The sequence below is a fragment of the Sminthopsis crassicaudata genome, chromosome 1 (assembly GCF_048593235.1).
Source record: "Sminthopsis crassicaudata isolate SCR6 chromosome 1, ASM4859323v1, whole genome shotgun sequence".
Classification (NCBI taxonomy): domain Eukaryota; kingdom Metazoa; phylum Chordata; class Mammalia; order Dasyuromorphia; family Dasyuridae; genus Sminthopsis; species Sminthopsis crassicaudata.
Genome location: NC_133617.1, coordinates 67,534,329 through 67,557,911, shown reverse-complemented (window position 1 = coordinate 67,557,911; position 23,583 = coordinate 67,534,329). Strand labels below are relative to the sequence as shown.

At 45.6% G+C, this 23,583-nt stretch overlaps 2 protein-coding genes across 4 annotated transcripts in view; one reads left to right on the top strand and one right to left on the bottom strand.

Annotated features, from left to right (window-relative positions):
* Positions 1-13,121, top strand: part of FUT6 (fucosyltransferase 6) — a 28,796-nt gene extending 15,675 nt beyond the window's left edge. Inside the window, exon 2 of the mRNA XM_074308845.1 lies at positions 10,325-13,121. Coding sequence (XP_074164946.1) covers positions 10,338-11,426 — 1,089 coding nt within the window. The 5' untranslated portion in view covers positions 10,325-10,337 and the 3' untranslated portion in view covers positions 11,427-13,121. The remainder of the gene's footprint in view (positions 1-10,324) is intronic.
* A 6,208-nt stretch (positions 13,122-19,329) lies between these two features.
* Positions 19,330-23,583, bottom strand: part of NRTN (neurturin) — a 51,927-nt gene continuing 47,673 nt past the window's right edge. For all 3 annotated transcript variants that reach the window (XM_074308803.1, XM_074308812.1, XM_074308822.1), the window contains one exon: positions 19,330-20,118. In XM_074308803.1, coding sequence (XP_074164904.1) covers positions 19,670-20,118 — 449 coding nt within the window. In that variant the 3' untranslated portion in view covers positions 19,330-19,669. The remainder of the gene's footprint in view (positions 20,119-23,583) is intronic.

Sequence of the window (23,583 nt, the reverse complement as noted above, 5' to 3'; positions counted from 1 at the left end):
GTTTCTTGCCCAGGAATCATTAGAAATCTTTTCTAGATTCCTTCTGGTAGCAACCTTTATTCCCAGGTGAATATTCAGAAATGGGCAGTAGTTGTCAAACCTTTTATGCTTTGGATCCTGAAGATAATTTAATTATAATTATTGTCTATTAAATATATTATACAATTTATAATAATAATATTATATAATTATAGTAAATATATTGTATAATTTACTATTATAATTACTGTATATTAAATATATTATGTAATATAAAATTGTTATATATAATTTATAATCACAATTATATGTTAAACATATTATATAAAGTATAATTTATAATTATTATATATAACTTCATTATAATGACCAATACTGGGTCCAGAGAAGAGATGAGAAAACATATCCCTCTTTTCCTTTCTTTGCAGAGGTAAAGGAGAATTATCAATCCACCAGTAAGCATTTATGCTTAGCCACTGGAATAGGTTCTCACTCTTTCCCATCTCCTTTGCTGACCTTCATCTGGATCATGACCACCAACCATGGGCTCTGTCTTGGGGTCCCTTCTCATCTCATACTATGTTATCTCACTTGGTGATATTTGATTGATTAAATGTTCATCTCTATATCATTATCTCTATATATAATACATATATATGTATATATATATGTGCATATATATATATATATATATATATATATATATATATATATATATATATATATATATATATACATACATTCACTTATTCTTTTAATTGTGCATGTGTCTATTTATTTATATATCCAGCCTTCTCTCTCTCCTAAGCTCCATTCACAAACTCAAATTACAAGTGACTTTTGGACAGTCTGGGCATTCGTGTGGACATCTCCCAATGGAATCCATTGTCTTTCCCCTAAAATATTTCTCTCTTCAAAACTTTCCTGTTCTGTAGAGGGCACCAACACCTTCCCTGTCACTCAGGCTTGAAATCTTGATTTCATCATGCTCTATTCTTCACTCACACTCACTCCCCATACCCAATCTTTCCAACATCTTTTGTGTTTTCACAACATCTCTTGTATGATTTCACAGCCCCCATCCTGGTGCAATCCCTCATCACTTCCCACCAGGATTATTGCAACAGCTTTCTAACTGCCTCAAGTTTCTCCTACTCCAGTTCATCCTCCACTCATCTATCAAAGTGATGGGCCTAAAATAAAAGTCTGACCACATTGCTCCCCTAATCAATAAACTCTAATGTTGGCAATCACCTCTATGATCAAAGATAAAGTCCTCTGTTTGGTGTTTAAAGCCTTTCATAATCTACCCCCTCTTGCACACCTTTCTAATCTCCTTATATCTTACCCTGTAGTACATTGACATCAGCCTCCTTTTTGTTCCTTGAATAAAATCTTCCATTTCTCAACTCTGGGCATTTTTCCTGACTGTACCACATACACGGAATGCTCCTCCTTCTCATCTCTCCTCCTGGCTCCTGTCTTCCTTCAAATCTCAAGTAAGCTTCAAAAATCATTCCTTTTATAGGAAGCTTCTCCTTCTCCTTCTTAATTCTCACGCCTTACCTGTTGCTTATTTCCAATTTATCCAGTGTATGTCTTGTTTGTATATGACTATTTGCATATTGCTCCTTTAGGTTATGTTCAAAGTCTTTTGCTCAAAATCAGACTGTCTTTAACTTTTCTTTATACCCCTAACATTTAACACAGCGTCTGGCACATGAAATGTAAGCACTTAATATATTCTTGTTGATTGAGGAATGAGGAGGTCTTTAATGGTTAGTAAGGAGCCATTGGAGTTTATCAAATAATCACATGACACTCTTAGCTCTGAGCTTTAGGTAAATGGATTGGAACTTTGGGCACTCTGTTAGACTGGGTTAATGTATCAGTTTTGCTAAAGGCTCTGCTTTATGTTACAGTGGATGGCTCCTTGGAAATGAATTCAATAGTAATAAAAAAGATCAATAATACTTTTTGTAAGTACTTAGGATTCTAAGAGACTAAGATGCCTAAAATTCTCAGATTCCAAAAGTCTATGAGTCTAACATTTTGTTTCTTTGATTCTAAGTTTCTAAAAGACTAAGATGCTGAAACTCTAAGAGTCTCCCTGAAGAGTCAGGCTAGACATCTTCCATATGCCCCCAAAGCATTGACTTCCATCTGTGTCAGCACAAGGCCATTTCTACCTCCTGTTGCTGGGCCAATATCCCAACCTCCGGTGCAAAGAGGGGAAACTTATTCTTTGACTTAAATCCAAGGAAATTTACCAAGGCTAACCTCCTATATGCCCAGTGATCCCATTCAATCCCATTTCTTTGAACAGATTCCTCCCACTCTTTCACTTATTTTCAACCTTTCCCTGTCTACTAGCTCATTCCCCACTGCCTGCCATCATGCCCATATCTCCTCCTCAGAAAACCCCCACTTGGATCCTTCTGTCCCTGGGATCTTCTCCTCTCTCTTTTGTCCTTTGTAGTTAATCCCACACTACAGCTGCTGACTTTATCCTTCCACCAACACTACTCTCTCCAAAGTTAACAATGATCTCTCAGTTGCAAAATCCAAAGGCCATTTCTCCATCCTCATTCTTGACCTCTTTGCAGCCTTTGACACTGTTGATCATTCTCTCTTTATACTCTGTTCTCTCTAGATTTTCACAACACTCCTCTCTCCTGGTACTCCTTCTACCTCTCTGACCACTCCTCTTGTCTCCTCTGCTGAATCCTCCTCCAGATGATACTTTCTAACCTCAGGTATCTCTTCCCTACCCCAGTGTTCTGTCCTGGGACCTCTTTTCTTCTCCCTTTATATGACCTCTCTCGTTGATCAGCTTCCAAGGATTTAATTACCATCTCCAATGCCAAAGATTCTTAAATCAATCTCTATTGATCTCCAATCTCTCACCTCCAAATGTCTTCTAGACATCTCTAATCAGATGTTCAGTAGACAACTTAAACTTGCTATGTTCAAAACAGAATTTATTATCTTTCCCCATCTCCTACTTCTCCTATTACTATAGAGAGCAATACTCTTCTCCCAGTCCCTCAGGCTCAAAACTTAGGGGTCATCATGAAATTCTCACCCCCATAATCCCAGCTGTTGCTAAGGCTAGTCTATTTAATTTCTACAATATCTCTCATCTACATGTCTTCCCTCCTTTCCCACTGACACCCCTCTAATACAGGTCCTCTACAACACATCCTTGGACCAGTGCAGTAGTTTGCTGGTGGGTCTGTCTGCCGCAAGTCTCTCCCAATTTTAGTTACCTGCCAAAGTAATTTTCCTAAAGCCCAGGTCCCATGTCATTCCTTCCCTTCCCTACCCCACCCCACTCCCACACATTCCAGTGTGTGCCTCCAGGATCAAATACAAAATGTTTTGTTTGGCATTTAATGCCCTTCATAATCTAACCCCTCCTACCTTTCCAGTTTACTTACACCCGATTCCCTGATATATACTCTTCAATCTAGTGACACTGGTCTATTGACTGTTCCAGGAACAAAACACTTCTAGGCTTTAGGCAATTTCTCTGGCTGTCTCACATGACTGGTATGTTCTGCCTCCTCAACTCCACCTACTGACTTCCCTGGCTTCAGTTAAATCCCAACTAAAATTTCATCTTTCTTTCCCAATCTTTTTTAATTCTAATGCTTCTTCTCTGTTATTACCTATTTATCCTGTATATAATTTGCATTATGTATATATATTTGTTTACATGTTATCTCTCCTCCATTTGCTTGAAAGTTCCTTGAAGACAAGGACAGCTTTTTGCTTCTCTTTGTATCTTAGCATAGTGCCTGACAGAAAGTAGGAACTCAATAAATGTTAATTGATTTATTGTCTAAGAATATATAAGTCTACGGTATCAAGAGTCTATATGTCTAAGGTGCTAGGAATGTAAAATTATAAGATCCTAAAACTTAATAAAGATCCTAAGAGTCCTTAAGTCTAACGTTCTAAGAATATGATTCTAAAGGTTCTAAGAGTCTGCAAGGCTCAAGTTCTATTAGTCTGTAAGTCTAACACGTCTATAAGTATAATCTAAGGTTCCAAGAATTTTAAGAATTTAAGCGTCTATAATTCTAACTCTATGAGTTAGATTAAATTAGAGGTCCTCTCAGAGGGAAGGTACTAGCTTTAAGGGGAAAGAAAGACTCCTACAGAAAGAAGGATTTTAGTGGAAACTTGAAAAAAGCCATGGAAGCCAGGAGGCAGAACAGGAATGATGGAGGAGAGCATTCCAGGGAGGGGGGAACAGCCAATGGAAATGCCCGGAATGAAGAGATGGAGTCTATCATGTGAGGAATAGCAAGAGGTTCTAAGGCTTCATGATCCCAAGTTTCTAAAAGTATAAGTCTTTCATTCATTCATTAGTTGGTTTGTTCATCTGCTCATCTATTGATCTTTATCTTTTTATTAATATATTTATGTACTTGTCCATTCATTCATTTTTACACACGTTTGTTATCTCTTGCTCCTACTGTAGCCTCCTTCAACACATTTAGCAACAACAAACAACATGAAAAATAAATCCCTCTTAAAAATATGCATAACAAATTCCCAGGTCATGTCAAAAATGCATGCATAATCTTTTTATGGTAGCAAAGAATTGGAAATTAAGAGGATGCTCGTTGATTGGGGAATGACTGAACAAGTTGTGGTATGTTAATGTAATAGAATACTATTGTGCTAGAAGAAATGATGAACAGATGGATTTCAGAAAAAGATTGACATGAACTAATACTGAGTGAAGTGAGCAGAACCAGGAAAACATTGTATACAGTAACAACAACATTGAACGATGTTCAACTATAAATAACTCAGCTTTTCTCATAATACAATGACCTAAAACAATTCCAAAGGACTCAAGGTGGAAAATGCTTATTTTGGCCACAGCCAAAAAAAGAGTTGATGGAATGTGAATGCAGATTGAAATATACTATTTTCACTTTATTTTTATCATTTTTTCCCCTTTTGGTTTGTTTCTTCTTGTACAATATGACTAATATGGAAATGGCATCACTATGTTAGAATCAAGTTACAATGTGTCTGACTGTGGCTGATCAGACCAAAACGAGCGTGGAATGCTCTACTATGGGTTCTGCACTAATAGTGCATATGAATGTTTAGGATGGATTCTCTAACTTTGCACATATCGGGTTTCTTTTGAGTTATTTCAATTCTGCTTTGCTCATAGAGCATAGCACCTTCTCTGAGGCGGGCACACCATGCTGGTGTCTCCCATGTCACCCAATCAAGTTATAGAACTCTTAGTAATCTAGAAATATGGTTTACATGATTGCACATATATAACCTATTTAAAATTCTTGGTTTTTTTAGGGAGAGGGGAAGGGAAAGAGGGAAGGAGAAAATTTGGAACTTAAAATTTTTTTTTAAATGAATGTTAAACATTGTCTTTACATGTAATTAGAAAAAATAAAATACTATTAAAATTTTAAAATATATAAAAATAAATGCATACATGTCTCTTACTACATTTGGAGTCTATCACCTTTCTAGGAAGGAAGTAAATTGTGGGTTTCAAATTTAATCCCTAAGGATCTGTGATTCCAGAATCTTAGACTCTTAAGTCCAAAGAACCTTTCAGACTAGATGGCATAGGGATAGGGTTATGAGTCTCAAGTCCTGAATTTGAGTTAAAATCCAACTACAAACTTTTACTAGCTATGTGATTTTCACCCCCCCACCACCAGCTTGAATAGAGCTTTAGACATGCAAGTAGGAAGACCTGAGTTCAAATCCAGTTTGATACTTTCTAGCTAGATGACTGTGGGCAAGTTGCTTAACCTCTCTTTGCCTCGGTTTCCTCATCTGTAAAATAATTATATTAATGGCACCTACCTCTCAGGGTCATTATCAGTATCAAATGATATCTTAGAACCAAGAAAAGAATCTATGAGAGTTTAAAGTTCTAAACATCCATGAAAAAATATGGCTAAAAGCTACGCTGAGTATTATAAATATTCAAATTAATTACAAAGGGCCTATATAACATTTCCATAAAAAAACCTGATAAATAGAAGTATGCATATTATGGTTTTACGTCTATATCTACATATAATTGGTGCTTTCTCTAGTGCAAGGGAGTGAGAGAGGAAAGGTGGAAAGGTAAAATGTAAAATATAACCAAAAAACCTTAAATTAAATTTTGTAAAATTTTTGATGTTTGTAGAGTGTTTAGCCACTATAGCTGGCACACAGTAAACCTTTATAAAAAATGTTTGTTATTATTATTTTCTATCTATCATCTATCCATTCATCTGTCCATCATTCATCAATCTATCTGTCTATCTATCATCTTTCCATCCACGTATTTATCTATCCATCTATCTGTCCATCATCCATCAATCCTTCTATCTATCTATCTATCATCTATGTATTGCCACCCTCCTCCCAATAAAACGGTAAGGTTTTTGAGAGCAGAGAGTGTTTTTTGCTTTTCTTACTATTCTCAGGACAGAAGACTACTGGCACATAGTAGGTGCTTAATAAATGTTTACTGACTGACTGAACACTTGCATAATTGTTTGCATGTTGTCACTTCCAGCAGCCTAGGAGCTCCTTGAGAGCAGGGGCAGTCTTTGCCTTCCTTTATGTCCCTAATGGATGGCACAGTGTCTGGCACATTTGTTGTTTTACTGTTTTTAGTTGTATCTGATTTTTTTGTGACCCCATTTGAGGGTTTCTTGGCAAAGGTGGTTTGTCTTCAGCTCATTTTACAGATAGGAAACTGAGGTAAATAGGGTTACATGACTTGCCCAGGGTCACACAGCTAGTGAGTTTGGGATTTGAATTCTAGTTTTCTTGATTCCAGATTTAGCACTCTTATCTATTGTGCCACATAAATGCCCTGCTTGGCACAAAGCTCGTCTTAATGACTGTTCAATGATTGGCTGATTGAATATTACACACTTAGAGGTTTAGACTCATATTATCATGGATGTTCAGACTTTACACTCATAGTCTCAGAACTTTAGATCCTTAGACTTTCACGGACTCTTAGAACTTAGATTTAGAGATATGCAGAACTTTGGAACTTAGACCCTCGTAGACTCTTCCATCTATCAGATCTTTAGACTCAAGTTTAGACTCTCAGGATTTTACACTCTTATAACTTTAACTTTAGACTCTCAAAATTTTACACTTAGAACTTTACACTCTTAGAACTTTAGACTGTCAGAACCTTACACTTAGAACTTTAGACTCTTAGAACCTTAAACTTAGAACTTTAGACTCTTAGAACCTTATACATAGAACTTTACACTCTTAGACCTTTACACTCTTAGAACCTTACACTTAGAACTTCAGACTCTTAGAGCTTTAGACTCTTAGAACTTTATACTTAGAACTTTAGACTCTTAGAACCTTACACTTAGACCTTTACACTCTTAGAACCTTACACTTAGAACTTTACACTCTTAGAACCTTATACTTAGAACTTTACACTCTTAGAACCTTATAGTTAGAACTTTACACTCTTAGAACCTTATACTTAGAATTTTAGACTCTTAGAACCTGACACTTAGAACTTTACACTCTTAGAACCTTATACTCTTAGAATCTTACACTTAGAACTTTACACTCTTAGAACCTTACACTTAGAACTTTACACTCTTAGAACCTTATAGTTAGAACTTTAGATTCTTAGAACCTTACACTTAGAACTTTACACTCTTAGAACCTTACACTTAGAACTTTAGACTCTTAGAAACTTACACTTAGAACTTTATACTTAGAACTTTACACTCTTAGAACCTTATAGTTAGAACTTTAGACTCTTAGAACTTTAGACTCTTAGAACCTTACACTTAGAACTTTATACTTAGAACTTTACACTCTTAGAACCTTATAGTTAGAACTTTAGATTCTTAGAACCTTACACTTAGAACTTTACACTCTTAGAACCTTACACTTAGAACTTTAGACTCTTAGAGCTTTAGACTCTTAGAACCTTACACTTAGAACTTTAGACTCTTAAAACCTTATAGTTAGAACTTTAGACTCTTAGAACTTTATACTTATAACTTTACATTCTTAGAACCTTACACTTAGAACTTCAGACTCTTAGAGCTTTAGACTCTTAGAACCTTACACGTAGAACTTTAGACTCTTAGAACCTTATACTTAGAACTTTAGACTCTTAGAACCTTATAGTTAGAACTTTAGACTCTTAGAACCTTACACTTAGAACTTTAGACTCTTAGAACCTTATACTTAAAACTTTAGACTCTTAGAATCTTACACTTAGGACCTTACACTTAGGATCTGACTCTCAGAATCTCAGACTCTTAAGATCTTAGGCTCTTAGAACTTTAATCTCAGATCCTTTGGGCTCTCAAGAACCTCAGAACCTTTGGATTTTCATGAAAGTTCCTCAGGGATGCCAGGGGCTAAGGTTGGAGGGGAGAATGAGCCAAAGATGGGGATTTCTCTCCCCACCCGGCCCCGCAGGCTGAGACCAGCCGGCCAATCAGAGGGAGGGTGGAGAGTGGGGCGGGGTCTGGCCCTCCCCTACTTCCGGTCTGGGAAGGAAGTCCTCCCTCTCAGCCCTGCGGGTCCTCCATCCTCTGGCGAGACCTGCATGTGGTGATGTGTTCCCCTCAGAAGTAGGTGCTTTTTAAGGGGAGGGGGAGAAGGGAGCGGCGGGGGCGGGGTGTGGGGGGGCAACCTTTACAGCCCGCGGGATCCTCAGTGGTGTGGGGGGACGGCCTGGGGGGGGGGGGCTGTGATGGCGGAGCGGAGGAGAGCTAAGAACTTGCTCCGACACTTTTTAAAAATGTTGGACATGCACAGTTCTTGTGTACGTGTTTCTACATTTGTCGCTCTGCACAAGGAAAGTCACATAAATAAGGGAAAATGAGAAAGAAAACAAGAAGCTTTGCCAACAAACGACAAAAGGTGGAAACACCGTGCTGTGACCCACCTCCGGTCCCCACAGTTCCCTGGGTGGGAATGGCGCTCCCGTCACGGGCCTGTTAGAGACGCCTGGAGTCACCTCCTTGTTGGAGAGCGCCACTTCCATCAGAACACATCCTCATACAGTGTTGTTGTTGAAGTGTATAGTGATCTCCTGGTTCTGCTCATTTCACTCAGCATCAGTTCCTGTAAGTCTCTCCAGGCCTTTCTGAAATCAACCTGCTGATTGTTTCTTACAGAGCAATACTATTCCATTACATTCACATACCACAATTTATTCAGCCGTTCTCCGATGGATGGGCGTCCCCTCCGCTTCCAGTTCCTCACCACTATTAAAAGAGCTGCCACAAACATTCTTGCACATGTGGGCTCTTTTCCCTTTTTTACGATTTCTTTGGGACACAGGCCCAGTAGAGTAGGATCAAAAACTGATTTATACCTTTAGGCACAGTTCCAGATGGCTCTCCAGAATGGTTGAATTCTTTCACAGCTCCACCAACAATGCATCAGTGTCCCAGTTTTCCCACATCCCCTCGTTATTTGTTCCTGTCATCTTAGCCAATCTGACAGGTGTGTAGTGGTGTCTCAGAGTTGTCAGATCCCTTTAATATATATATATATATATATATATATATATATATATATAATCTTATTCCCCCCCATTAGATAATTAAACAATTTGTGTTTTTTAAAAATAAAAAAAAAGTTTTGAGTTTCCGCCCTTCCCCCTCTGGAGACGGTAAACAGCCAGATGTAGGTTTTGCACGCGTGGTGGTCCCCATCCTTCCCACGCGAGCCATTTGCTCAGAGCCCCTGGGCAGCAGGAAGGTACGTAAGTCCTGGGCATGGCAAGCAGCCCTCCGCCAGCCAGAGGGCGACGCCTGCCATCTGTGCACAGGTTGGAGGAGCCCGGGAGGGGGCAAAATCATCCGTCTTCAAGTAAGTGGAGAGCTCTCTTTTGGGAGGGACTGCATCTTTTGGCTCAGAGGGGAGAACTTGGAGCAAGGGTTGGAAGGGACCTAGAAGTAGATTTAGGTTGAAGAAAAAGAAGTACAAATAGACTTCTGCAGAAGTGGAATGGACGGCCATGGGAGACAATGAGTTTCCCAGTCGCTGGAAATTTCCAAGTTGGGACTGAACGGTTATTATTGTTATTATTTTTGGAATGATCTGCACAGTATTCTCAGTTGGGAAGGGATTGGACTGACGGCCTCAGAGCCTGTTACAAGTCTGAGATTTTGTGAGATGATGGACAGTAAGAGATGGGAGGTAGAGGTTGGAGGAATAGGGAACCGGCAGGAACTATGAAGTAAGTGAATAAGGGAAAATGGGAGAAAGGGGGAGGACGGGAGCTTACTCAGTCCTGACTGGCTTCACAGCCCCATCCTTCCCCACTTTCTTCCAGTACCAGCTGCTCCATGAAGGCCGAGAACGCCTCATCTTTCAAGAAAAAATACTTCTATTTCCAGCTATTCCTGTTCCTGCTTTTGCAACTGTTGTTTACCCTGAGCCTCCTTTCTTATTGGTACCTGCTCCCCCAGTCCATGCAGAATCATTGCCCCCCTAAGCAGGTCGCGCCACTTGTCACCCCGACGTTCACCATTCTGCTGTGGACATGGCCGTTTAATGAGCTCGTCTCCATTCAAGGACTCCGTTGCTTGGGCCCCTGGGCCAGGGAGGCAAACTGCCAGATCACACTGAACCGCACTTGGTATGAGCGGGCGCACGCAGTTATCATCCACCACCGGGAAGTGAGTCCCATGCCCTCCGAGCAGCTGCCCCCTGAACCCCGGCCCGCCGGCCAGCGCTGGATTTGGTTCAGCCTGGAGTCACCCAGCCACTTAGATAACCTCGCCGCTATGGATGGCCTCTTCAACCTGACTATGACCTATCGCACTGACTCGGACATCTTCACCCCTTATGGCTGGCTCAGACCACGGCAGGAACAGAAGAACGATTCCTTGACTCAACCTCCCTTTCCCAAAACCAAGCTGGTGGCCTGGGTGGTGAGTAACTGGAATGAAGACTCTACGAGGGTAAAGTACTTCCGGAGTCTACAGCCCTATCTGCCTGTGGACGTCTATGGGAGATATCACCTGCCATTACCCGTTGAAAATCAGCAGAGAGTTCTCTCCATGTACAAGTTCTACTTGGCTTTTGAGAACTCTCAGCACCAGGACTACATCACAGAGAAGCTTTGGCAGAATGCCCTGAAGTCCTGGGCCGTCCCCGTGGTACACGGGCCACCAAGGCACAACTATGAGCGCTTCCTGCCGCCCGATGCCTTTATCCATGTGAATGACTTCAAGAACCCACAGGAACTGGCCACCTACCTAATGAAGCTGGATGCAGATGAGAAGCACTACTTGTCATACTTCCAGTGGCGGAAGCACCTGGAGGTGGTAACAAGGACTGGCTGGTATCAGGAATTCTGCAAAGCGTGCCGGATCCTCCTGGAGCCCCCCACATACCGGACCCTGCCGATGCTGTCCAAGTGGTTCTCCTGAGGGGCACCCCTCCTATCCAGGGTCTTCTAGTGGCAGTGAGTGAGCTGATGTTCAAAAGAGGTGGGATGGCACACTGCCTTCTTAGGGGCCTCTTCTCCCGCTGGATATTTCGAGTGATGTCCTCTCCTGATGACGTTCTTTTGTAATGTCCTCCCAGTGGTGAGGTTGGGTCACATTCCCACTGGTGACCACCACAGTGATGTCTCCCACTGGTGACCTTCAGAGGATCTTTCCATCGATGACATCTCCCATTGATGACCTTTAGTGACATTTGTCTCTCGTGATCTGCAGCTATATCCTACACTGGAGACTTGAGATTTTCCTTTCCATGACTCTCAGAGACATCAAAAGTGACCTTTGCGGTTTCTCATTAGTGACCTTGCCCACCAATGATCCCAGGGGAGTTCCTGCAGAGAAGAGTTTCAGTAACATCCACTTCTGGCCATTCTTCTGCTGCTGATCTTTAATAACATCCTCAGTGACAGTCTTTATTGACATTCTGCCCCCCCCTCCACCATGTATACACAGGACCATTAAGACCTAGAAAGGGAAAGGGATTTAATCATACAACCACTCAAGGGGTTAAGGCCTGAGGCTAGACTACAATCCAGTTCCCTAACTTCTAGCCTACAGTTTTCCCCATGGCACTCCCTCTCTCAATATGGCCTTAATGACACAAAGCCAAAGAAATACCTGAATGTCAGTCAGGGATGCAGAAAGGCTAGAGCAGGGGTGGGATGCTCAAATAGAAACAGGCAGTTCTATGCTGACTTTTGTTGGTCAGATCTTCAGTTATATGTCCTCCACTATCTCCTGAAATCTGTCCAAGCTCATTCTCATTGCTCATAACACTCTCTATCCATATCATCCCTCTGTCATCTCTTTTTCTTTTCCAAAATCAGAGGCTTTGCCAATGAGTTCCATTTCCTCATTATGTGGTCAAAGTATTTAATTTTCAGCTTCAGTGTTTGACCTTCCAGTGAACAGTCTGACTAACATATATATTGTATTGTACTTTTATTTTGTTAAGCATTTCCCAAATACATTTTAATCTGATTTGGGAACATGGAGCAAGTTTGACACCTCTGGACTAGAAGGTTAGCCTGAATCAAATGATGACATACAATAGGAATAGATGTCAAGTCTTACAACTTGGGTTAAAAAACTCAACCTTGATGCTATCCACATTTAGATAAAGAAGTATGGAGTCTGCTTTTTGTGGTGGCAAAGAATTGGAAAATGAGTAGATGTGCATCAATTGGGGAATGGATGAATAAATAAGGGTATATGAAAGTTATGGAATATTATTATTCAATAAAAATGATGAACAAGCTGATTTTAGAAAGGCCTGGAAAGATTTATATATACTGATGCTGAGTGAAATAAGCAGAACCAGGAATACATTGTACACAGGAACAACAAGATGATCAACTATGAAAAACTTGGTTGTTCTCAGAGATTCAGTAATCCAAGGCAATCCCAATAAACTCTGGATAGAAAATACATCTGCATCCAGAAAAAAAAAAAACAACTATGGAAATTGAATGTAAAATCAATACATGCTATGTTCACTTTTTTTGTTTGTTTTTTCTCTTATCATGGTTTTTCCCTTTTGTTCTGATTTTTCTCTCCCACCATGATTCATAAATGTGTATTAAAAAAGTTAATGATACATGTAAAAAATAAAATACATATGTGGGGAAAAAAGAACGATGGAGTCTGAATGCAAATTGAAGCATACTATTTTTACTTTTTCATTTTTTTTCTTAAGGTTTTTCCTTTTTTTTCTGATTCTTTTTTCATAACATAACTAATGTGGAAATATATTTAATATGATTGTTTTTCTGTAACCTATATCAGATTGATTGTATCAGATTGATTGCTATCTTATGGAGAGGGGAGCGAAGAAAAAGGGAAAAATGGAAATCAGAATTTTATAAAAGCAAAGGTTAAGAACTAATAAATTAAAAAAACAAAAAACAAAAACCCTCAACTCTCCCCTCTGTTCTGTTTTCTAATTCTCATCCTTTGTACCATCTCTATAGTTTTTTCCCCACTGTGGATCACCCTCTTTTTGGGTCTCTTTTCTCTTGATTTTGTGATCCTGCTCTCCAGCTTCTGCTCCTACCTGCCTCTCTATCACACTTGCTGTCCATGGATGTCCTCCAAGGCTCTGTCCTGGCCCTTCCTCTCTGATCCCTCTGTGCTGTGCTCCGTGGTTTCATCAGCTTTCATGGATTCAGTGATTGATCTTCTACTAAGGATTTTCAGATCTATTTATCCAGCCCTAACTTCTCTGCTGACTTCCCGACACATCTCCACATGTCACTTGGTTATCTTGAACTGAATAGACAGTAGGCGTCTTAAGCTCAACATGCCCAGAATTGAACTCATTCTCTTTTCCCCCAAACTCTTCCCTCTTCCCAATTTCCCTGTTGCTTTTAAAGATATCAACAGCTTCCCCAGCCCCCCAGGTTCACAGGCTAGGTCTTTCTCCTCTCCTTATTGGATCATTTAGTCAGTACATATTTGCTAAATCCCTACTGTATGGAAGTCTCTGTGCTAAGTGCTGGGGTTACAAAGAAGGGCAAAATATGGCTCTGCCCTTAAGGAGTTCCCAATCAAATAAGGGAGATAATCAATCAGTCAACATTTATTAAGCACTTACTATGTGCCAGTGCTAACAACCAGACATATATATAGAAACAAACTATATACAAGATTAATAGGAAATCATTGACAAGAAAAGGCACTAGGCTTAAGAGAGATGAAAGATGGATCCCCCAGGGAAGCCAGGAGGCAGAGAGGAGGAGGAAGAGCATTCCTGGCTTGGGGAAGAGCCTGAGCTGAGCAATGGAGTGTCTTGTGTATGGAACCCAGGAGATGGGTGTCCTGGCTCAAAAACAGATGAAAGGGTGTAAGAAGAGGGCCTGGGTTTTGGAGGACTTGGAATGTCAGACAGCCTTTTGTATTTGATCCTGGAGGCCTCTGGGAGCCACACAGCTGACCAGGTGAGAAGGGCCAGCCCCAGTGTCCGGGAAGGGAAGGGGCGGATTCGAGAGGAGCGGGAGAATGGAGATCACAGGCCTTGGCAACAACTTGGATACAGGACGTGGTGAGAGACTGGGGGTGTCCAGGTTGGGTCTTAAGGACAAGTGGTCCTCGGGATGATGGCATTGCAAGAGCCTTCAGGTGGATCTCTGCCTCAAGTCTCTCCTTCCTCTAACTTATCCTCCACCCAGCCTTGGTCCTTCCCCTCTTAGATAAACTCTAATGGCTCCCTGTTCCTCCAGGACCAAACCCTTATATACAAACTTCTCCATCTTCTCCATGGCATGGTAGGCTTGTAGGGACAATGTCAGTACCCGAACCTCTTCCTCTTCTTCTTGAGGTACAGGGCATGTTTGCTCTTCTTCAACCAATGTCTTAGAAGCTTGACTGCCCTCTTACCAGAAGGTTCTCCACTCTTCTCAAATGCAGTATTCCAAGTCACTCAAATCCAAGATCTCAACCCAAAATGTTTTTAAAAGACCTTCCTTCCTTTGAAGAGCTAAGCTTTATAAGCAATTCTGCGGTTACAGACTCAAGTCCATCCCAGATTTTTGGTTCTGGAAGCATCTTATTTTGAAATGGCAGGGACAGAAGCAATCAGATGGAACCTAATCTTTGTAGAAATCCTGTCTCAAATGCAGTGTCTGAAGCACATCACCAGAATAGGCTGCACAACTGGCTTCTTCTCTTCGGCTTTCTCATCTCTTTCCACTTTCCAGTCCATTTATGCTTTACTCCCTACCCAGGGACGTGGGTTCCTCTCCCAATTGCTAACATTGGCCGGCGGTCCCTCATACCTGGAATTCTCCCTCTTCATCTCTACCTCCTGGCTTCCTCAATCCTCTATTAAAGTCCAACCTTCTATAAGCAGTCTTTCCCAGTCCCTTCTCTTTGAGCTGCCTCCGGTTTATTTGCACATGTTGTTTGCATGCTGTTTCCTCCATTAGCAGTGCTAGTTTTGCCTTCTTTTGCATCCTCAGTGACCGGCCCAGGGCCAAGGTCCATAGCAGGCATTTAATTATCCTTCTTGAATTGGCCCTTGATTAATTCCCTAAACTTGTGGGATCCACACTTTACAAACTGACTCTTCCTGAAGACCTCCAGGCAGGAGATGGGGAGTGGGGAGAGCAGTCTCTACCTCTGAGCATGTCTCAAGACTCATAAATGAGCATGTCCTGGCTTCCAACTGTTGGAAGTTGTACTAAGAGAGAAGAATCCCGAGTAGAATTCAACCCCATGGCAGGGAAGAGCAATAGCCCAGAGATGGGGACTATAAGAGTCTGTGCAGAGCAGGGAGCCCTGACTTCCAGACCAGCCTTGGATGTTCTGGAAGCAGGAAGGGGCCGGGCACCCCCTAACAGCTCCTTCTGAGGCTTAGACTGTGTCATGCTTCAGAGCCCTCAGAGGGGTGACATACGGGAATCCCAGCAGGGTGAGAGAGCAGGAGTGGGAAGGAAGGGAAGCAGACCAGGGCAGAGTTCTAGAAAGCAGGATCAGAGAACACCAAAGAATATCTCTGTCTCTGTCTCTGTACTTCTGGGTATGTCTGTGTATTTGTGTAAGTCTTTACATGTGTATATTATGTCTGCGTGGCTACATCCATGTCTAAGTATGAGCACTTGTTAAATGTTTGTTGACTGAATACATCTGTTTCTTTATACATGTCTTTGGGTGTCTCATATATTTCTCTTTGGGTTTCCTCTGGCTTTCTCAGGAGCCTGGGATGGGGTAGTGGGGAGGAGACAGGGGTTTGCTAGATGAACTAGGATCCCCACTGCCCGTACATCCGGGGGCCTCTAGGCCTGCTGAAGTCAGGATGTGGGAGGGCACGCAGGGAAGCCTTTCCCTCAGCTCATGTTCTGGAGATGCTCTGCCCCAGGGCCACGGTTTCCCCTCAACTGCCATGTGGGCTGGGGCTCAGAATGGTGGGGTCTCCTGGTCACCCCTACACACATCCAGCTCCCCACTTTGGGCTGTTCTAACAGGGCCTGGGCTCCTGGGCTCATCCCAGCACCCTCATTCCAGGGATGGGAGGGGGACAGACACTATAGCTTCTCTCCCCCAGTGGCTGAGACCTCTGCAGAATCAGCATAAGGAGGTTCCTGAGAACCCCAGTTTTAAACCACAGCTTGACCACAGCCCCTGCAAGATTCAGACCTCAGGCTCGAGGACCGGTGGGAATGGGACCTTCCCAGCCAAGCTCACAGGGAGGGTTTCCCACAGCAGACCACCCTGGTGGGCCTGTCTAAGGGGTGGGTCCCCCACTGCCTCTGCAAGAAGTTGCCAGCAATGTTCACCCTGACTTTCCCCTCTTTCCCCACAGGAGGAGCTCAACAAATCACATGTCAGATATATCACATGTCAGAGCAGGAAGGGATAGTTGGATGTAGAACACAATATCAGAACTTGGAGGGCCCTTAGAACACAGAATGCTAGAGCTAGGAGGGGCTTTGGAACACACAATGACAAAGTTATGAGGGACCTTAAGACATAGAACTTTGGCTGTCAGAGCTGGGAGGGCTCTTAGAACCCAGGATGTCAGGGCTGGGAGGGCCCTTATAACTCAGGAGGTCAGAGCTGGGAGGGCCCTTAGAACCCAGGAGGTCAGAGCTGGGAGGGCCCTTAGAACCCAGGAGGTCAGAGCTGGGAGGGCCCTTAGAACCCAGGAGGTCAGAGCTGGGATCACAAAGAGTCAGTCCCCACTGAAGAAAAGACCCTGTGGCTGGGCCAGGACTCTGTATTTCTGTACTTCTGAATGCCATGCTTCTTTCAGTTCACCTAAAAACAATTGCAAGATTGAGCAGAAAGGGGTCTGGGTCATCTAGACTGGCCCTCCGGTTCACAGAGGAGGAAGCAGAGGCTCCAAAGGGCCACCAGCTGGTGTCAGAAGGGATCCCAGGTCCGAAGCCTGAGAGCTGGAAAGTTTGAAGACGTCTGGTCCAATGACTCCATGGAGACTGGGGCCTTGCCCGGTGCCCCTTTCTTCTGGTCTGTCCCCAGCACCCTTCCAAGCTAAGTGAGCTTTTACAGAAGCAGAAAATGGCAGTGCAGGGGAGGCTTACAGCCCCCCAAGGGGACAGCTCCTTCAATCTTCCCAGCCCAGGCACAGGCTTGCTCTAGGCCCGTGGGGTGCCCAGCTGCTGGGCCTAGGGGCCCTACTTTCTTATGCTGCACATCTCCTGCACCCTCCCCCACCCCCAGGGGCCCTGTCTCCCTCCTACTCCAGGCTCTGGGCCGTGGGATCAGCCGGTCTTCTGTGCCATGGGAAGATGAATTGGGTTTTGCCAACAGTCCAGAAATCTGATACCCCCCGGGGGCCTGGGACTGTCAGGAATCGGGGCAACAACAGCACAGAAATAAAACCTGGGCCCTTCTATCTGGGAACACTCATAAATGTCCTGTCCCTTCCACCCCCTTGCTTAGCTGGGGCCCAGCGGGGGATGGGCCTCCATTTAGCCAGGCGCCACCTCCGGCTTTGGCCCCATACTGGGTCGGGCACTCTGGGGCCCAAACAATTTCCCCCAGGCCCTGGAGGGAGAAAGGAGGTATTTTTAGCCCAAGAAAGGAGATGGTTGATTTAGAATTTCTTTGGGGGCCGAGAGGGGGGAGGAAAGTGCTAGGGTGGAGCAGGGTGCTAACTGAGAGGTCTGGAAGCTGGGAAACCAACTGGGCAAATCATTCTCCCCCTCCCCTCCTTCTCTCCCCCCTCCCCCCACCTAGCCTCTCCCTCGGTAAAATGACTCCCCAAATCCCCAGACTCCTTCCCTGGGCGCTGAGGAGCACCCCCTGAGAACTTGGAATCGGGGAGACCCAAGGTGGGAGCCCGGCTAGAGGCTTCAGCTCCAAAACGGGCCGACAGTGCCAGAGTCTGGCCAGGAAACCGGCTTCCAGCACAGAAAAACCAGTTCTCATCCCAGTCCCAGATCTGCAGTGAATGTCTGGTCTTCCCTGACTTCCGCACAGCCAAGGTCGCCTCCAACTTTGCCCCATGCTGCTCTGACTGGGGGCTCTGGGTTCGGGGCGCCTTAAGCACTGGCTGGGGCTCACAGACCTCAGCACCCCCCCCAGCTTCGGCTTCAGGGCAGGGAGTGTTCAGGAGCAGAAGGTGAATGTGGGGGGGCAGCCCCAAAAGGAAAGTGGGGGACTCCAAACCACTGAACTGTCCGCAGCCCCGGGGATCCTGGGACTCCGAGAAACAAAGTAACCAACCCGGAGCACTCACTGGGAGCGTCTGTCCCAGCCTCCCTGGTCTTGACTTGTCCCGGAGCCTGGTTAGGACAGTATGGGTGAAGGGAGAGGAACTTGGTGGGAAACCATCCCACTACCTTATTATCCCAATGAAGACTTTAGCTGCTCCTCCTCCTCCTTTCTCATTTCCCCACCGGAAACTCTAACTCCGTCATTGCTCCCGCTTATCTCCCCAATGGAGATCACTCCCGCCGGCCCCCTCCTCTCTGGCGGACACTACTCCGCGGCCCCCTCCTTCTGTATCCATTCTAAGATATTTCTATCGGAATTATTCTGCCTCCTTCTCACTAAGGAGAACTAACCCTGACCCACAGCACTTCCTTGTCCTCTCAGGGGAAACCTCACTCCTTCCATCCCCTTCCCTCACCACATCCACGGACACTTTCCCAGCCATCCCACTCCCAAGGGTGGTTAGGGAGAGGGGAATCTTAAAGGACTGAGCCGGGGGGAGGGGGTTCAGACGGGGTCCTTGGGGGGCCCAGGGGGGTTCACAGCTGCTGCTGAAGTCGCCCGCAGGAAGTCAGCCTCCCCCTCCTGTCCACCTCAGCCCGGTCTCCCTGATCCGTGCCAGTGTCCTCCGGGGCTAGAAGGAGACGGACAGAAGTAGCCACTGATGTTTTATATAGATATAGATATTGCGAGATTCACATATATAGAATATAATTTCCTGTACAAGGTCGGTCAGTTACTCAATGAAGTATATACACTCAGGCCCGGTCAGGCCACCGCGGATCGCCAGCGTCCTCTGGCTCCCGGGCCGAGCCCGGGGCCGCCTCTGTCTGTCTGGCCCTGACCCCGGGCCGGAGTGTCCGGTAGGGCCGCCCCGCGGCCTGGGCTCGGGGCGGCCACTTCTTCAGCAGGGCTGGCTGGCCCGGGAGGGAGGCCGGAGGGCTCGGCTGGCCCGGCCCGGGCCCCGGTGAGGTAGACAAGCAGGCCCGGGGCTCTCACACGCACCCGCACTCCTTGGCCGAGAGCTCGCTGACCGTGTGGTAGCGGTTCCGCGAGTCCAGGAACGAGACTTCTTCCTCGTAGGCCAGCGGCCGGCAGCAGGGCCGGGCCCGGATCTTCTCCTTGCGCACGCGGCGCTGCTGCCGCAGCCGCCGCAGCCCCAGGTCGTAGATCCTGGCCGCCGCCTCGCAGGTGCCGCTGCAGTAGCGGAAGAGGATGGTCTCGTCCGACACGTAGCCCAGGCCCAGCTCGCTGACGCTGACCTCCAGCTCCCGCAGGCCGCAGGGCTGGTGGCGGAGCCGGGCCCGCTTCCGCCGCGCCCCCGCAGGGCCCGGAAAGGGCAGCGCGTGCCCGCCCGAGTGCCCCGCAGGGCCGGAGCGCTCCACCAGCGCCGCGATCAGCTCCTGGAGCTCCCCTTCCGTGTAGCTCTCAAACAGGGCTCGGTCTGCAGGGAGACGGACACGGGGTTAGTGCGGTGCCGGGCGGATAAAGCGCGGGGCGGCAGAAGGAGCGGGGACGGCCGGCAAGCGGGAAGGGAACGGGGAATCATTGTCATCATTTGTGGAGGCATCGGGGCGAAGTGGGGGTCACACAGCCAGCGGAACGTCATCATTCTGTAAAAAGGGTGGACAAGCCGCCTTAGAAAGGCCGGGGAGAGTTACTTGGACCGACGCCCGGCGGAACAAGCAGAACCAGGAACACATTGTGCGCAGTAACCAAGAAGGTGCCGCGAAAGGCTGGTTCTTCCCAGCGGTTCGGATCCAGAGCGAGCCCAATGACCCGGGCAGGAAGAGCCGTCTGCGTCCAGAAAAGAACCAGGGGACCCCAGGGAAGGCAATGCGGCCTGTGTCTGCTTCTTTTTGGTCTTGTTTTAATCTCTCCCATGGTTTTTCCTTGTGCTCTGATTTTTCTCTCCCAACATGATTCATAAAAGCAAATAGAAATAATAAAAAAAATGCTGGAGCTGGAGTTGGGAGAGCTCGGTCTGGAGGGACGCTTAATGGCTGTGTGACCCCTGCCTCACTTTTCTCAACTATGAAATGGGAAGAATAATAGTGGGAACCAAGGTTGTTGTGCGGCTTAAATGAGATATTATTTGTAAAGGACTTACTTAGCACATGGTATGGAATTAATGTTTCCTCCTTTCCCTTCTTCCTTCCTCCCACCATCCCTTTCTCTTTTTCTTTCTCCCTCTTTCCTTCCTTCCTTCCTCCATCCCTCTCCCCTTCTGGATCTCATTTTTTGGGACAGTGCATAGATGTTACACAGAAACATGTTTTGGTGCAATACCAGATCTGGAGTTGAAGAAGCCCTGTTGATTACTACTCTTATGCCCTTCTTCACCTTACAGATAAGGAAATGTTGAGGTCTGGAGCGCTCCAGAATCTGCCCGAGGTCACAGTTCCAGGATCAGAGCAGGAACTAGAAGCCAGGTCTTTTGGGTAAATGCAAGGCCCGGATCCTTCCCAAGGTAATTAATACGTTGTCTCTTGCTCCACCATCTCATTTACAGATGAGGAAACTGAGGCTTCCCAACATGACACAGATTAGCAAAGCCTTCCCACCCTGGCTGTCCAGGGGCAGGTCTGAGGCCTCCTTTGCTCCACCACCTTGTTGAGTCTGATCCTAGCAGAGCGCCCTGTCTAGCCAGGAACAAGCCCAGCTGTGGCCGTTGGCCGTGGCAGGCCGGGGGGGGGGGGGGGGTTGCCACCCCTTAGGGAGCTGTCTCTGCCAGCTGTCTGTCCCAGACACTCCTATTTCCAGAACCTCTATCCCTGTGGAATGTCCTCTGGGCCTGGAGCCCTCGCATCTGTGGGACCCAGCTGGTTCACATCTGACCCTCCATGGGCTGCGTTTGTCCTTCCTTGCAACCTGTTTCCAGAGACTAGAACAACTGCCCAATGGCTCAGTGAGGGCAGGATTTCTGGGGCAGCTGGAAAAGGACCGGGCCTCAGCCAGTCAGGAGCAGCAGGGCCGGCAACCCCCCCCCCCCAGGATAATCACACCTATGCTCACTTACTGGTCCTTAGGACCTTCAGCCGATGCAGAGTCCTGCACAAGGAAGGGACCATTCATCCCCACTTAGGGATGGGGCACCAAGGCCCAGAAGGGGCAGTTCCTTTCCTTCCCGGTAAGTCCAGGAGGGAGGAAGCAGGGGGCGGGGAGGGAGGGCCCTGTAGCCCTAACCTTCTCTGTAATGGGAAGAGTTCTAGTCCTAAGTGCTGGATTCTAGTTCTAGTCCTGCCACCAGCTGGCCAAATGACACCGGGCAAACCCTCCCCATCTCTGCCTCAGTTTTCCCATCTGTAAAATGAAGGAGCTGGACTAGATGGAATCAGAGTTCCTTTATGAGTACAGATGAGTCCTAAGGGATTGATGTGATTAGCAAGACCTTAAGGAACTTAGAAGTCCTCAGGGGCAAACCCCTAACCTCCCAGATGTCCTAAGGATAGACAGGTTCCGGTTCCTCTGAAAGATACTCCTACTGGGTGTCTGGTGATTTCTGCACTGTCCTGAAGCTTCTGCAAAGTCCCACTACACTGAGGGCCACCCAGGCTTGGAGCTCCCATTTGGCCCCGCCCAAACCTGCTTTTTCCACTCAGGGATCCCAGACAATTAGGATTTACCGGTGGAACACAAGGACAGGAGCTGGAACACAGCCCTGTTCGTCCTTTGTGGCTCAGAGAGGAAATCCTAGGATTAGGGAGACTCTCCTCCCGCCAGAGGCAGCAGGGGCCACACCTGGACTTCAAAGGGAGGGAGAGAAAAGCCAGTGGGGGCCCCAGGTGTCTGCTCTGGGATGGGAGAGGCTTTAGGGCAGCCGGACCCTGTCAGGTCCACGGCAAGTTAGGGAAAAGCACAGAGAAAAGGCCCACAGAGATTCCTGGGTATGGTCTGATGCAAGACTAGGTGCTTAGTCTGGACCCCCTTGGGCAGTCAGGAAGCTCAGAATGTTCTCAGATGTATAGAACAAAACGCATAGGATTGCAAAGAAAACGAGAGGGAGAGATGGAGAGTATATTACACACACATGTATATATGTGCATGCATGTATTACAGTACAATACACACATGTGTGTGGTCTCTGTGTGTACTATTCATTATATACACACATACATATGTAATACAAATACACACAAAAAACAAACAAGTTCACAGTCCCCAGATTCAGAAGGAACCAGAAGAACAATGTATATGACAATAGAAACATCATAAATTCAGTTTTGAGCACATGGAGATCCAGTATGACCACAGCTAGCCATGATTCCAGAGGGTTCCTGAGGAAACCCCCTAAAGGAGGGGATGGACTCAGGCAGACTGAGACACACGATTTTGGGACGTGACCAGGGAAGGGCTTTGTTTAGCTGGGCTATTCTTATGTGCTACAAGGTTTTTTTCCTTAATTTTTCAGTGGGAGCAGGGAAAGAGGTGGGAGGGAGAGAAAAGAGGTAGTTGTTGACTGAAAAAAATAAAATTAAACAAAATTTATTATTATTTTTACAAGGGCCCCTGCTGTAGACCGTGGAGTCTCCCTCTATCATTTTGGTTTCTCATTAGTTTGTGTCTGCCGGTCTGTGTCTCTATCTCTGTCTTCCACTATCACCTTTCTTTTGTCATAGAACCATGGACAATCAGAGCTGGAAGGGACCTTCGTGACTGTCTAATTCAGCTTTCCCTCAGGAAACTGAGTCCCAGAGAGGGAAATCCAATTAAATTCAAACATTTGTTAAAGGTAAGACGCTGGAATAATAGCCATTTGCATAGTAATTTGGGTGAGCAGAACGCTTCACATTCTGTCATTGGAGTCTCTCAGTCCCTCTCCCCTTAATCTCCGCCTCCTTTATCCCCCTCCACGAGGCAGGCTCTGCGGATAATATTATAGCCACTTTAAGGCTGAAGAAACTGAGGC